This window comes from Sturnus vulgaris, chromosome 8 (assembly GCF_052056855.1).
Source record: "Sturnus vulgaris isolate bStuVul1 chromosome 8, bStuVul1.hap1, whole genome shotgun sequence".
NCBI classification, from domain to species: Eukaryota; Metazoa; Chordata; class Aves; order Passeriformes; family Sturnidae; genus Sturnus; species Sturnus vulgaris.
In genome coordinates this window covers 11694032-11707383 of record NC_142250.1, presented here as the reverse complement: position 1 = coordinate 11707383, position 13352 = coordinate 11694032, and the positions used below count along the sequence as shown (strand labels likewise).

General features: G+C 44.8%; 1 protein-coding gene across 5 annotated transcripts; it reads right to left on the bottom strand.

The window, feature by feature from the left end:
* Positions 1-257: 257 nt before the first annotated feature.
* Positions 258-12459, bottom strand: NCOA4 (nuclear receptor coactivator 4). 5 transcript variants are annotated; one of them, XM_014877975.2, is made up of 10 exons: positions 12332-12459; positions 6766-6919; positions 6182-6322; positions 5979-6067; positions 5412-5520; positions 4757-4828; positions 4219-4365; positions 2994-4004; positions 2590-2679; positions 258-2051 (listed from the first exon to the last, which is right to left on the bottom strand). In XM_014877975.2, the coding sequence occupies exons 2-10, from the start codon at positions 6904-6906 to the stop codon at positions 2046-2048; spliced, it is 1806 nt and encodes a 601-aa protein (XP_014733461.2). In that variant the 5' UTR covers positions 6907-6919; positions 12332-12459; the 3' UTR covers positions 258-2045. The 5 variants fall into 5 exon arrangements, with proteins under 5 accessions (XP_014733461.2, XP_088024967.1, XP_088024966.1 ...); XM_088168841.1 differs by having other exon boundaries at positions 4219-4362; XM_088168840.1 differs by having other exon boundaries at positions 12234-12351.
* Between the last annotated feature and the right edge of the window lie 893 nt (positions 12460-13352).

Here is a 13352-nt window from a genome sequence, read left to right as displayed (position 1 = left end):
ACCAGCTGTATGTCCAGGGAGTCACAAGGCAGTATCTTACAGGAGTTTCCCAGTACGTGTGTAGGAGTGTGCCAGCTCCCAGAGTTTCCCTGCTCTGCAGCTCAGTACAGCTCCAGGCAGTGGTGAAATGAACTAAAGCATGTGAATCCCATCTGGATTCTGTAGAAGCACAACTCCAGCAGCTTCCAGACAAGCAAACTGGAGATGTGCCAGAGCAGTTTTTGTTGACCATCTTGTAAATGAGACATAACACACACTTTGGTTGCAATTATTTTTTAATGGAAAAGACTAATCAATGTCTTACATAAATATCCATTAGTGACAACAAGTCAGTTAAGTAAAGGAATACATACCCCAAGTTTTAAAGGCTCATAATGAATGACGAAGTAGCACACAATGACGACTACATAGAATTAATTGGAAGAGGTGGTCTGCACGTCAACCTCCTTCATTAAGTTCAACTGGTAATCACATCAGGTTGTTACTGGAGTTAGTCACAGTGCAGTCTTCCCATGCAGCAACAAGGACACGTGAAGGGGAAAGTGAACTCCTAAAACACCTCTCTGCCTCCAGCAGAAAGCCCTGGCTATGAAAGTACAAAAGCCTCAAGTGTTTTGCTGATGTTAAGCCCTTTCAGGGTCTGGTTTCAGATGTGCAGTCTCCCCTTCTCAGACTGAAAAACTTACTTTTAAATGAATGCACAGGATTGATCAGACAGGAATGTGTTCACACTGCAAAATGACACCAAGGTCAGATCTTAATAATAATTTCTTTTCTACAGGGTTGTGAAGAACTCAAATCACTTTTATTCCCAGGCAGGCTGCAGGGATTGGGAGAAGGGGGCCCTATTTTCATAGTCATTAAGAGCAATTTGTTAAGTGAGTAGAAGCTGCACCAGAAACTATGGAAATTCACAGTTTTTCCATGGAGCCTGACAGGCATGATCCATGTTTCCACAGAATGTCTTTGCACTCGTTCCTACAGGCTCAAAAGACGAAATATCTGAAGAGGTATTGCTCACATTATGGCCACAGCTTCAGGAAGATCCGAGTTACTGGACCCCACTTTCACATACATTATCACATGGAAACCACAGATTAAATACCTTTCAACTGCAGCAGTGGGAGCCACAGTTTGCCAAGTTAGTGTTTCCCAATTAGCATGACATCAATCTGCTGAAGGCATCTAATTCCCCAAATATTACCTTTAAATATTATGTGGCTAAGATGCCTGCTTTCCAGTGGTTTAGTCGATAAAAATTCATTATGAATTATCTAGAACTAACAGAAACACGTTTCCTTTTACAGCTTTTTCAGTGACATTCAAATAGTTTGCAAATGCTGGGGACATAGTAGGGTCTGATCCACTGGTGCATGAAAATTAAACACCCTACCCTGTTCTCTGAAAGGCTCAAAATTCACAAGAAGAGTTTTGATTTAGAAGTACGTTACCAATTCTCTTGTTACGTGTTAGGTCCCATAAATCCATGTATTTTTCAATGCCTGGATTTCACATATTTAGCTGGGAAATCCACCAACACAAGATGCAAATGAAACCTCCAAAGTGAGCAACTGCTCCATAAAACAAATTGCTTGCAAGTACAGCCTAAGTAAGCTGGAACCCAATGCATGACAAAATTGTAGCAGCTGAAAGGAACAGCAGCACTTCTGAAGTTACTGTCAAAGGTGGTTTATTGTTCCTACTTCACAGCACCAGGAAGATTCTGCTTTATACCTGCACTGGCTTCAACATACTTCAAGTGACAACCCATTAAAGATCCTTGTATTCCAATAACAGATACAAATTAGCTAACACCTCTAAAGCATCGGATTGCTTATGGTCAGTGGGTTTACATTTCAGAATTAATGACAATGGAAAGGGATCTTCTGCACCATAACTCTGTTAGATAAGGAATCTTTTTGTTATAATTTTGGAAGAGAAAGCAGACGGCCAAACACAAAACACAAGCACTCAGCTGGCTGCAGTCACTCAGTGTGAGGTGCGACTGATAGCAGGAAGGGGATGATTTCGACACTTCCAGTTCTTCACATCTAAACAAATTTAAAATAGGGTTATTCTCTTAGATAAACAGCAGCACTTTGGAAAAAACAACAACTATAAGATACCCTTGGAAAAAAGTGATATTAACATTCCTCCTAGAACTGAGTATCCTGCCTTTTAGGGTTTGAAGTACTCCTGCTGAGGACCATTTTCATTAATTTCAACAACAACGACAAAGAGGTATCATCAGAAAGGAAAAACATGATGTCAGCTGTAAATACATTACTAAGGTAAGAAAGAAGCTGCTTGGAGATTGACACGTACATTCCATATCTTAGCTGCAATGAGTTACCACGTGTCAATCAACTGAGAGATTTACACAAGAACAGAAGTAATTCCCTGCCTGGCCTGTAATCAAAAGAGGAGGAATGATAACAAAGGAGAATGGTCCAAGCTGTTAAAAAGGTCTATGGGGAGGAAAGTACTAGGTTTAAAGAAGTGAAGATGACCATTAGCTGTCGGTGTCCATCCCCTGTTATCTCCAAGTAATGTATTAGAACAGCTGAGCCTAATCAATCTGTGTCCTACCTGTAAAGGAGACCGGTACAGCCATTTCTCGTTATCTCCACTGAGTTTCATACAGGCAAAAAGGTCGCAAACTGTAGGAAGGCCAAAGTCCTGAAAGAGAAGTCACCTTAATTACCAACCCCAAACATAAATACATTCTGATGTATCTTCAAATTCTGTAAAGTGTTCAAAATCAAACCAGATTTTTGAGTCTTTGAGATCAATGCTTTCTTCATTTATTATATTAACTTGTTTAGTGCTAAGTAACTAACAATTGTAAAAACATTAAGACCCAAGAAACCTGAAAACTTGCAGTCACTATTATCCAGAAGAGCTACAACTTTGGAAGAAAATGAAGTCATTAAATTCAGTAAAGCAATAAACCTGTCACATAAGACACAAAAGTATCAAAAACTTATGCTCACTTGTGCTTTCTTGCGCAGAAGCCATTTATCTTCCACTGGAGGTGGGTTTGCATTTTCTAGGTCATTTGAAGCCAACACCCAACTGTTTACATTTAAGGGGAGGTGGAATGGAGCCAAGAGGTCTAGAAAAGGACTCTTGAAATTCTTGTCTGCTTTTTCCCGACACTCCTTTTCTTCTGTGCTTTCTGCTTTGTGCTCAGCCTTGGCCAGCCAGCTTGTCAGAGGCCTCTCGAGCAATGCTTTCCAGGGTTCTGCAATCTCTGCTGAATAATCTGCTTTCTCTGCACTCACACGTTCCCCTGGGAGCTGCTGTGCAGGGCTAAGCCAGGAACTGGCAGCAAACTTGGTCTTATCATGCTCAGGGTCTGGTACATCTCTCTGGCTGACCGGAACTCCGTTTTTGTCCTTCCCATCTTTCTTCAAAAGCCATTTGCAAAGAGCCTCTTTTCCACAGTTTTCATCACACACACATTCTGAAAAGCTGGCACACAGATCATTAGCTTTGCACACATCTTCCACTTTAAAGGGGGCCTGAGGATGCTGAAGAAGCCAAGCATTTACAGCAGATGTAGCAGGTGATTTCTTTCCATCAAGATGCTCATTCAGGCACTTCAGATTTCCCAGGTTCTCAATTTCCACACTTCTGCTCTGGCTGCCACGACAACTGGTACATGTTTCAGCTTTGAGGAGCCAATCATTCAAATTGCATTCTTCCCTAAAAGGTTTAAAGTCATTCTTCCATTTCTCATCTGAAGCAATACTTCCATTTTCTGTGTCAGGAGTAAGCAGCCAGTCAGAAAGGTCCATCTCTTCTTGTCCAAGGGATTCTAATTCCTCCATCTTTTCAATAGTGGAAAAGGATGAGCTGAGAGTAGAGGTGGAGTCCTTGCGACCAGGGGAATCTGTCTTCCCAGCAACATCACGCTGCTGATTGTGCAGGAGCCAGTTCTCCAAATCCTTCAGATTTCCCCAGGCTTGCTCAAAATAGCAGACTTTGGAAGAATTCAAATCCTAGTAAAGACACATTGAGTACATCTATTAAAACTAAAAGGCAATGTTTCCACAGTTAGAGCTTAGAGCATTCAGCTAGTAAGTGCCAAAGCATCAGTTGAACATGAGGCAGAATGAAGAGTACTACAGATGGTTTCATTCCCACCATATTCTGCTTGCAATCAGATGCTGGGTTTTCCCAGTTCAAAACTAGGGTAGTGCACAAAAGGTTTACCTGGCTGGGCTCTAACACACACTTTTGGGTAATCCATTCCTCCAGATTGGTGCTGGGAACATAGGGAGCCTGGCGCACACCCACAGGCCTGCTTCCGAGTAACCAGTCAGCCAGCGAGGCACTCACTGTCCCACACAGCGTCTGCTGCTGAGAGAGGATGAATGCCTTGGTTAGAGAATGACTGCTGAGCCAATCTGTGCTCAACATCAACACAGGCATTCAGCAGGCACCAGTATTTCTGCACCAAAAGGAAAAACAGTGCCTTCTAATTGCAAAAAAACCCCGGAGGAATTGGCTAGTTCCAACATCAAGGAACACTCGATTTAAAAATCCTGTCAGTCACACCCCACATACACTTTCATACTCTTTTCTTGCCTGTCTGTTCCTGGAGCAGCTACAACATCATAGCACTCTGCTCACCATAGCCACTGTTACTGAAGCATCTTAACAAACAAACACAAGCCACTACTCAAGCTCACATAACATGCTTGAGTTCTCTTCCCTCTAATGCAATTAAACACACACAGGTCAAGCTTACCTGCTCACAGTTCATTAGGGCACAATTCTGGCCTGGGAACCAGGGAGAAGCATTGTCTCTCTCTGAGGTTTGCTGAAAAAAAAGTAAAAATTAATTTAAATCCATTTTGTCCAGTTTCTAGGACAAATTCTACAATAAAGCAGAAGTAAAGCACAGTTACAAATGCTCAGTGCTTTATGGCTAACAATGTTCTCAACATTTACAAACAGAATGGAGAAAAATTGACTATAAAAATACTACCTTGAATCTGCTTCCTTTAACAGAACTGTCTCCAATAATACAGGAAATACGCTGCTTACATAAGAATCCCAAAATACTTTTATTACAGAAAGCATTTACAATGTTTTAACTATTGTTACCTAAAGAAAACAGTAACGAATTTTCATTTGCAGGAATAGAGTAAGAACGCAGTAGTCATTCCCTCATCCTCTGCCAAAATACATTAAAATAACATGTACATAACTAAACTCAGAAAAAACTACATGCAATAATTAATAAACCATTGTGTATTTATTATACAGCTAAAATTACATGACTCGTGCACAGGATCCATTCAAGCTGTTATTAAAAGCAAAAATATCACTTGAACTATATTGCACTACTGAAAAACATCTTTGAGGCAAGTATTCCAACCCAGGGAAGTCCAGGTGCTTACCATCGTTTTAATGGAACCAAATGAGGTAATAGCTTGGCGAAGGTAAGATGTGTCAGCCTCAAAATTCAGGATGGAAGACTCTTCAGGTTTAAGTGTAAGACTTTCCAGTCTGAAAGAGTAAGGTGATAGGTACAGAAAGGAAAAAATAAATTACAATCTTCTTCATCTGTCCTGTTTTGGAAGTCAGGCCATTACTTCATAACAGCTTTCAAGCTACTTGGCAGTAATTAGGTAACAAAGAAGACTTCTGATATGGCATACAAGAAAGGAATGGCTGTCTACAAACCATGAATAGAATAAATGGCCAGCAAAACACAAGTTTCACCTTCTTACTTGAACTGCCACCAACAACTAGTATTTGAAATAATCTGCCTAAGTGACTACCTCTCCTCATCATAGTCGTGCTTTATCACCTCAGACTGCTTTAAAGTTCGTATTTCTAGGAACTATTAAAAATTTAGGAACAGTGAGATCTATTACTAGTCCTATTGGAATTTAAAAATCACATTAAAATCGTAAGTTAAAATAAACCTAACTGTGGTAATTTGCATCATAAAACATATTTACCTCTCCAGGCAAATTGAAATCTGGTTTGCCAGTTCGTTACTGTAGGAGCGTTCCAGCTGATGAATAAGGCAATTGAACTGTCCCAAGTACTGCATGGAAGACAAAACACAGGTTATTGTTTCCAGCATTAAAATTGAGCCAATACTCACAGGGACAACGTTTGCTTGAAAATGCCAGTGCAGGGACTGACAAGCAAGGCTCACCCAGCAGAGCTGCTGCGCCTGCTGCTGCAAGGCCTCCTCCTTGAGCTGCTGGATGAGATCCACCTGCTCGAAGAGCCACACCTCACGGCTGCGCAGGCATTCCAGCTGCCGGCTGATGTGGCTGTGGATCTTGGCCTTGACCTGTCAGGGAACACACACCATTTCTACATCTGTCAGGCAGAGTGAGCATATATGTGCTGCACTGATTACAAACTACTGTTTGTCAGTGGCAAGTGGTATTTTTGGAGTGACTTATTTCCCAAAAATTAATCGCAGTCACCACAGCACCACATGGGTCAATTACACTTCCAAGGCTACCTTTAAAGAGGTATCAAAGAACAGTGTTATTTGTAATCTCTACTCTGATGTTTCGATCAGCAGCTTTTGGAAATTCTGCATGCCTAAGCTAGTAATACAGGAATACCTTTATCAAGAGCGCAGCCAACTGACACAACAACACGTTTGCAAATTGCTAGGAAAATTTCAGACCACTATGATAATAGTAAATATTCTGGAATAATAAAACCTTTAATTGAAGTCATGCTAGTTATTAAAAAAATCTTTAAGAAGTAATTTAAAATTACCTCCCGCCAGTTTTCTTTAATTTGCTGTTCAGCTTTGACAATTCCAGATATAGCTGTTTCCAAGTCCTTCTTTGCTTGAAGGCACTTTGCCAGAGTCTCACTGCTGCAGGAATTTCTATTTCTGTCTTGTGGTGGACTCATTCTTGAAGTGTTCCTAAAACACAATGAAAAAAACGATTTCTTAATAGTTTCTATTCCTCTTTAACAAAAGAGGAAGGGCATCATATGAAGAACCATCTGCTCTGCTCCACTATAAAGGTGAACAAAAAAGCCCCTAAGACCCTACACAGATGCTAGTTTTCTAAACATAGATAAAGCTCTCCTCCAGAAGCAACAATAGTCTCTCAAACACCTCAGCCCACGGAATTTGCACAATCACAGGAAAACCAACAGATATTTGACAACAGCTTCAACCACAGAAGCTTAGGCAATCCTCCCCTGCCAGTCACCTTCCTCCAGCTTTTATGCCTAGCCAGTAAACTCCAGAGCTGAGGGGCTGATTCGGGGAAGGTTCAGCTGGGGAACAGCCTGACCAGGGGCAGGAAATATTTCAGCCACCCTTTTTTCCTCTGCAGGTAAATGAGCTGACTCCCATAAATGAGAAAATTCCAATACGGTTTCATCAACTGAAAACTCGCATGTTGCTAAAAAGATGACTCTACTAGGCTGCAAAGGCCAGAACTTGTAACAGCTACTCATTATCTTGTCCTGGTCACAGCTATGGTAACTTAGCTTCAGCACAGTCTCAAGTAGAAGGGGCTCAAATACAAAATTTCTACAGAAGTTATACTGGTAAGGATTCTGCAAGTAAGGGGAAAAAGAAAGTATGGGTTTTTAGTAAAAATGGGAAGGATCAGTGTAAGCACTTTTCCTAAACAGTAGGTTATTTTGTTCCTCAGAGTTTGAATTCTCCTGCCAGTTTAATGGATTCCTGAAGCACTAAACATTCATAGTATTTCTTCTATTTAAAACAAGTCCTCAGCAATGACAGCTATGGAAATTCCCAGCAGATTTAAAGCGTACACATGTGCCAATCTAAAATGTCACAGATTTTACCACTGCTCTGGAGGGAACTGAAAGTAGTTTTGAATACAAGACAACCAGGAGCTTGTGTTACTGAGCAGCTATTTAGTCTGCAATTTCCAAGCCCCACGATCATGTAAACTGCAACCCAAAAGTCCTTCTACAGCCAAGATCTACAAAACAGATATAAAAGTGTGTGTTTCACACAGGAGAGGGCTAAGAGTGGCTTGCAAGCGGAAGGTGATAGAAAAAGCAATGTTCACCATGGGGCAGGAGCAGAGGCAGCACTTCCCTTAGTTCCCTCAGCACCATCGGCTTCCTGTCCCTCCAGCAGCTCCGGACACAAGACAGAGATCAGGCACAGAAGCCAGCCCAAGACCCTGCACACAACTGAATCCCATCCTCACCATAACACCTCATCTTCTAGGAACTGCAGAGCACAAATACAAGAGAACTCAAATGCAATCTTTAAGCTTATGTTATTTTGCACCAAATCAGATGGTTCAAAAGTCCAAAATACATCATTCTCCATGCTGTGCTATGAACGCCAGTTTTGTCCTGGTATTTGCACGCCCTAGCTTGTTCACCTTCACTTCTGTAAGGTTTCATGATCTTCACTATGTTAGCAATGTTCAGTAAAAAGTAAGCTAAGCTTCTTCTCACAACAGTCCCTAGACTTTATCTTACTTTTCAACTCTCATGTACAACCTACAGGAAGTAGGAGCCAACAGTGTAAGTGGGAGCCCTAGTTCTCAGATGTAATCTAACAAGTAGCTGACAGCAATACACCCAGCCAAGAAAATAAGGATATTAAATACCTCAAAAACCATCATATACTCAAAAGTAAATTTAAAAAATCATATTGGTTATTATTTCATTTTTATTTTCTTACATAACAACAAATCAAAGTCTGAAAGGCTAAATAAAACTACCATATTGCTCACACAATACTGTACTTAACTCCTGTGAAAATGTTAACCTACTTTATCACACTCTGTATTAGCAACTTCGTAATGGCACAATTGAATTTAAGAAGCTTACGCACACTTCTCTAATGATCTCTGAAACTAGTGTTTGTTGCTTTTCCTTTTTTCCACGATTACAAGAGACTCGCTCCACAATGTAGAGAGAGAATGAATGCTGCCTTCCTCCAGCCAGCCAGCTCCTGTTAAAATGGCTGTTCTTAGGCTTTGTCACAAATAAGCCAGTAAAACACACATGTTGAGCATGACAGCCAATCCACCCTTCTTTTCAACTTCCACAAGCCTCTAACAAAACTAAGTGGGGGCAGGAACCTATTTCCTTGCTTCCCAGTTATTCCCAAATAGCACGGAGAATTTTAGACGTTTTCAGGTCACATGCTCTGAAACACCCGTGATCACACGCTTCGGCTCAACAGTAACAACATACAATTACTTCTACGAGAATACACGCCGCTGCAACACACCGTCACCCGCTCTGCCCGCTTCCATGCCATCAAACTGTTTCCAAGCACACGGTGCACGGTTCCCCATCAGCCCCCGCTATGTGCACGGGATGCACACCCCCAACAGATGAGCTCCACTTACTTTCCGCGCTCAGGAAGCAATCCCCCAATGTCCTGTTTATAACGCGGCTTCCATTCCCAGGCACGGCCTCCGGAATGTTCTCAGCCCTGCAAATTCCACTCTAAACCCCGTCTCGCTGGAGCGGCCCCGCGCCTTATCGGGACGGCCCAGCCCGCGCCCCGCCCCGGCCGCCGCGCCCGCGCCCGGCCGAGCCGCACGTCGACAGCGCCGGGGCGGGCCCGGGCGGGCCGCGACCACCGGCCCCGGGCCGGGCCGAGCCGCATCCGCTCTGCCCGGCCTGGCTCCGCTCTGCCAAAACACCAAGTGCCTGCAAACATCCAACTATCAGTTCAAGCCGCGAAACCTCAACGTTTTGCAACAAAGCCGCGATTTCTTGCAACTTCAGAATTGCGGCAATGTGCCTTCTCCATGCAACTACAAAGCAGACCCGAGCGCTGAGGCATCCAGCACGGGTGCAGCATCAAGAGCTGCTGTCGACCCAGCCTTCCGCCCCTGGCCATGTACAGCCCAGCAGCGAGGCTCCCCATGCAGCACTGAGCCTGCGGCGTGCCAGAAATCCTAACACCGAGCCGCTCGGATGCAAGCTAGCTCCTCGAAAGACCAAAATGACACGCACACATACACAATTCTTGTCACATCTACTCTCGCTTCCACAATTTCACACACACAGTTGAGGAAAGCACACAGAATGGCCTCGGTTGGAAAGGACCTTGAAGATCATCTTGTTCCAATGCCTCTGCCATAGGCAGGGACACCTCTTGCTAGCCCAAGGTGCCCAGCGCCCCATGCAGCCTGGCCTTGAGCACTCCCAGGGATGGACCACGCCCGTGTCCTCACCAGCATGTAATCAGTAAAAGTGTTATAGCCATGAAACCAAAAGTGCTGCCTGAATTATGAGGAAGATTATATTATTGTTCCTAATGGTAAAATAACTACCAGTTTTTATAGGAAGACTTTTGGCTCGTTGGAGAGGTGTCACCACAAAACCCTGCAGCTACAACTCCTGGTCACAGGTGCTCTGTGCAACCTCCTGGCTACCTATACTCCACTCCTGAGATGTTAATTCCCACACGTCAGAAACTGCTAGACAAAAATAATTTTAAGCTTTTAATAAAGTATCTGGTGGCTGGGGAGCAGAGGGGGAGGAAGGGGGAGGAGGCAACCCTGTCTCTTCTGCACAGTCTGCAAATAGGCCAGCAGGAAACTGGTTCAACCAGCTTTTCACTCTCAGCACAACCATCCCCGCTGCCCTTGGGAAGAGCATTGTTTTCCATCTCAAATGGGTGTGGAAAAATCACCTCAAAAACAGGGCTGTGCAGAGCCTTTGTTGAGGAAAAGCTTCTGAAGGGAACGAAGCCTCCCATTGAACAGGCTCTATTTATAAATGTGGAATGATTTCTTCCATTTGGCAGGACAAGGCTGTTCCAAAGGCCTCACTGACCTGTCTTTATGTGGTTTTAAACCAGCTGGCTTGTTTGAACTGAAATCCCCGTGGATTTCCATTTAACCCCACCAAAAAACAGTAGTTCCTCTTAAGAAGCTCTCCCAAATTAGATAGATGGGAGCTGTGGTCAGGGAGAGAAGTACTCTAAGTACACGAGCTGAATCTGGGAACTTCCCATTTACATCCAAGCATAACAAGCACTTTGTACAGTGCAGCATCAGCATTATGTGCCAGTATCTGTATGGAGCTTCTGCTAGGGGGATTATTTTACTCCCAACAAGTATATAACACCCTATTTTTTAAGTCATGTGAAGAAAAATAAAATAACCTTTAGGAGTTTCAAGTAAGAGAAAACGCGAAATAAACACCTTAAGAACTAGTAACAGAAGTTCCAGGTATTACATTTTCTAAAATTCAGGTAAAATTTCACCTGTCTGCACAGCATATGATCTGTGCCACAGACCTGAACACGTGTGACTACCTTTTCTGCCTGTTTTAGCCCCAAAACAGCCTGGCCAGTGCACAAAGCACTTGTACTGATCCACCTTCCCAAGAGCTGGGCTCTGAACAGTCACAAGTCACTAATGCAGCTGTTGATCACCATTTTATTCCATCTATCACAAATATATATTTTATGCACAACAAGCTTGTAACTGAAATCACAAAGTACCGGGGTATGAAGGCCTGAAATCTCTATACTATAATTACTGACAACACCAATGAAGATAACCCAGAGTGAGGTAGACACACACTTATTTTAACGCAGACTGCACATTACAACTCATCTTCCAGAGGATCGCACTTAAAAGCCCTTCGGAAAATGAGTGACAAAGCCCTGGTTCTGCCTGAAGCACATGGCCCCAAAGGTTCCACTGCCATGCTCTCTGCACCTCCATCGAGCCCATGTCAAGCACTGGCAGCGCGGTGAGCAGCGGTTTTTACATGGCTGCCAGCTTTTTCCGCTACCCTGCCTCCATACCTTATCCAAAGTCTCAGGGGAAGGCACCCTTGTTTCTCTGTCAGCTTTTCTCTTTAATCCCAGCCATGAACACCGAGTTTAAAGTTGTCAGAATGCTTAGGAAACCCCCGGAAGCTCTGGCTCTCACCATTAACCAGCATCGAACAACACAAGTCTGACAAACTTTCAACAAACACGATGTAGCACAACCCCGACCATTCCTAACCCAGACATTTACTGCTTATATAACCTCTGAGAACCGCAGCTGCTAACAAAAGACTTTGCCTTTGCAATTAGAAACGTGGCTTTAGGAGCGCTCGCGGCACAACCTGTCCGGGACACGGAGGGTGAGATCAGTACAAAACCCCGTCTCCGTGTGAGCCCTGCGCCGCGGAGCGTCCATTTCCCGACCGACCTGAACGACACAGGCCGGCTGCCTGGGCACTTCCCGCAGCGCGGCACGGGGATGCCTTACGGAATTCCTCACGGGACTCCTCACGGGATTCCTCACGGGATTCCTCTCGGATCCCTCCCCGATGTCTCCCCCGCCCCGCCGGCCCCGCCGCTCCTCACCGCCGTCCGCGCGCCGCTCCCTCAGCCCCGCGCCGTCCGCCCGTCCGCCCGCCGCCCCGCGCGCTCTCGCGAGACCGCCGGCCCGCGCGCCCCCTGCCGGCGCGGCGGAGCGGCTGCGGCGGCGCTGAGGGAAGCGGCGGGGGCGCTGCTGCTGCTCCTCACGGCAGCCAAAATCCGGGAATCTCGGCTGACCCGGCACCGCAAATCCTCGGAGCACAGAACGTGTATCATGGGGAGAGCCACCGGTCTGGGCCTTTTTCGTGTTCGCCGGAAATTTCCCAGAGTACGTTGATTTGGTTTGGCTTTCCGCGGTACCGGTTTTGGGTTTTCCTTTCCGCGAGTGTGAAGCACGGCAGAACACCGGCCAGTACCGCCATCCCGCTTTCCGCTGGGAAAAGGATCCAGTCCCTGCTCCCTGCCCGCGCGCTGTAGCTGTCAGGGGCGAGCAGCTCAGCTGGGCAGGTCAGAGCGCGGTGCCGGGGACACCGAGGCTGCGGGTTCGATCCCCGCGGGCGCCATTCAGGAGCTGGACTCCATGAGCCTTGGGGGTCCTTTCCAACACAGATTATTCTGTGATTCCGTGAGATTTCAGCCTTTCCGTGACCACCCAGCCAACACATCTGTGAAGTGCTGCCTTTTGTAGGTGTGTGCAAAGCACTTAGGGCTTAACAGAGAATGTATGGGGGGCTTCAAGGAGAAAGGACTCCAAATGGAAATCTAAGTAGCTGGGTACATGTAGTAGCTGAGTCACAATTTCCTACACATTTCCTCGTCTGGGCACACACCAAGGAGCCCAGGTCTTCTGAACAGGATCTTACTCTCGGTTACAAGTACAAATTATTCAGTGCTGACATAAGAGAAAGTAGAAGCCAGCCACCTAATCCCAGATGTGCTGTTACCCTAGGAACAAGCGTTCCAGGTATTTGGCTTCCTTGTCTAAACACGTAGGAGACACAGGGTGTGTTACATAATCCTCCTCTGTGTACTTGGATGCAAGAGGAAAAATAATACCAACCCTGCC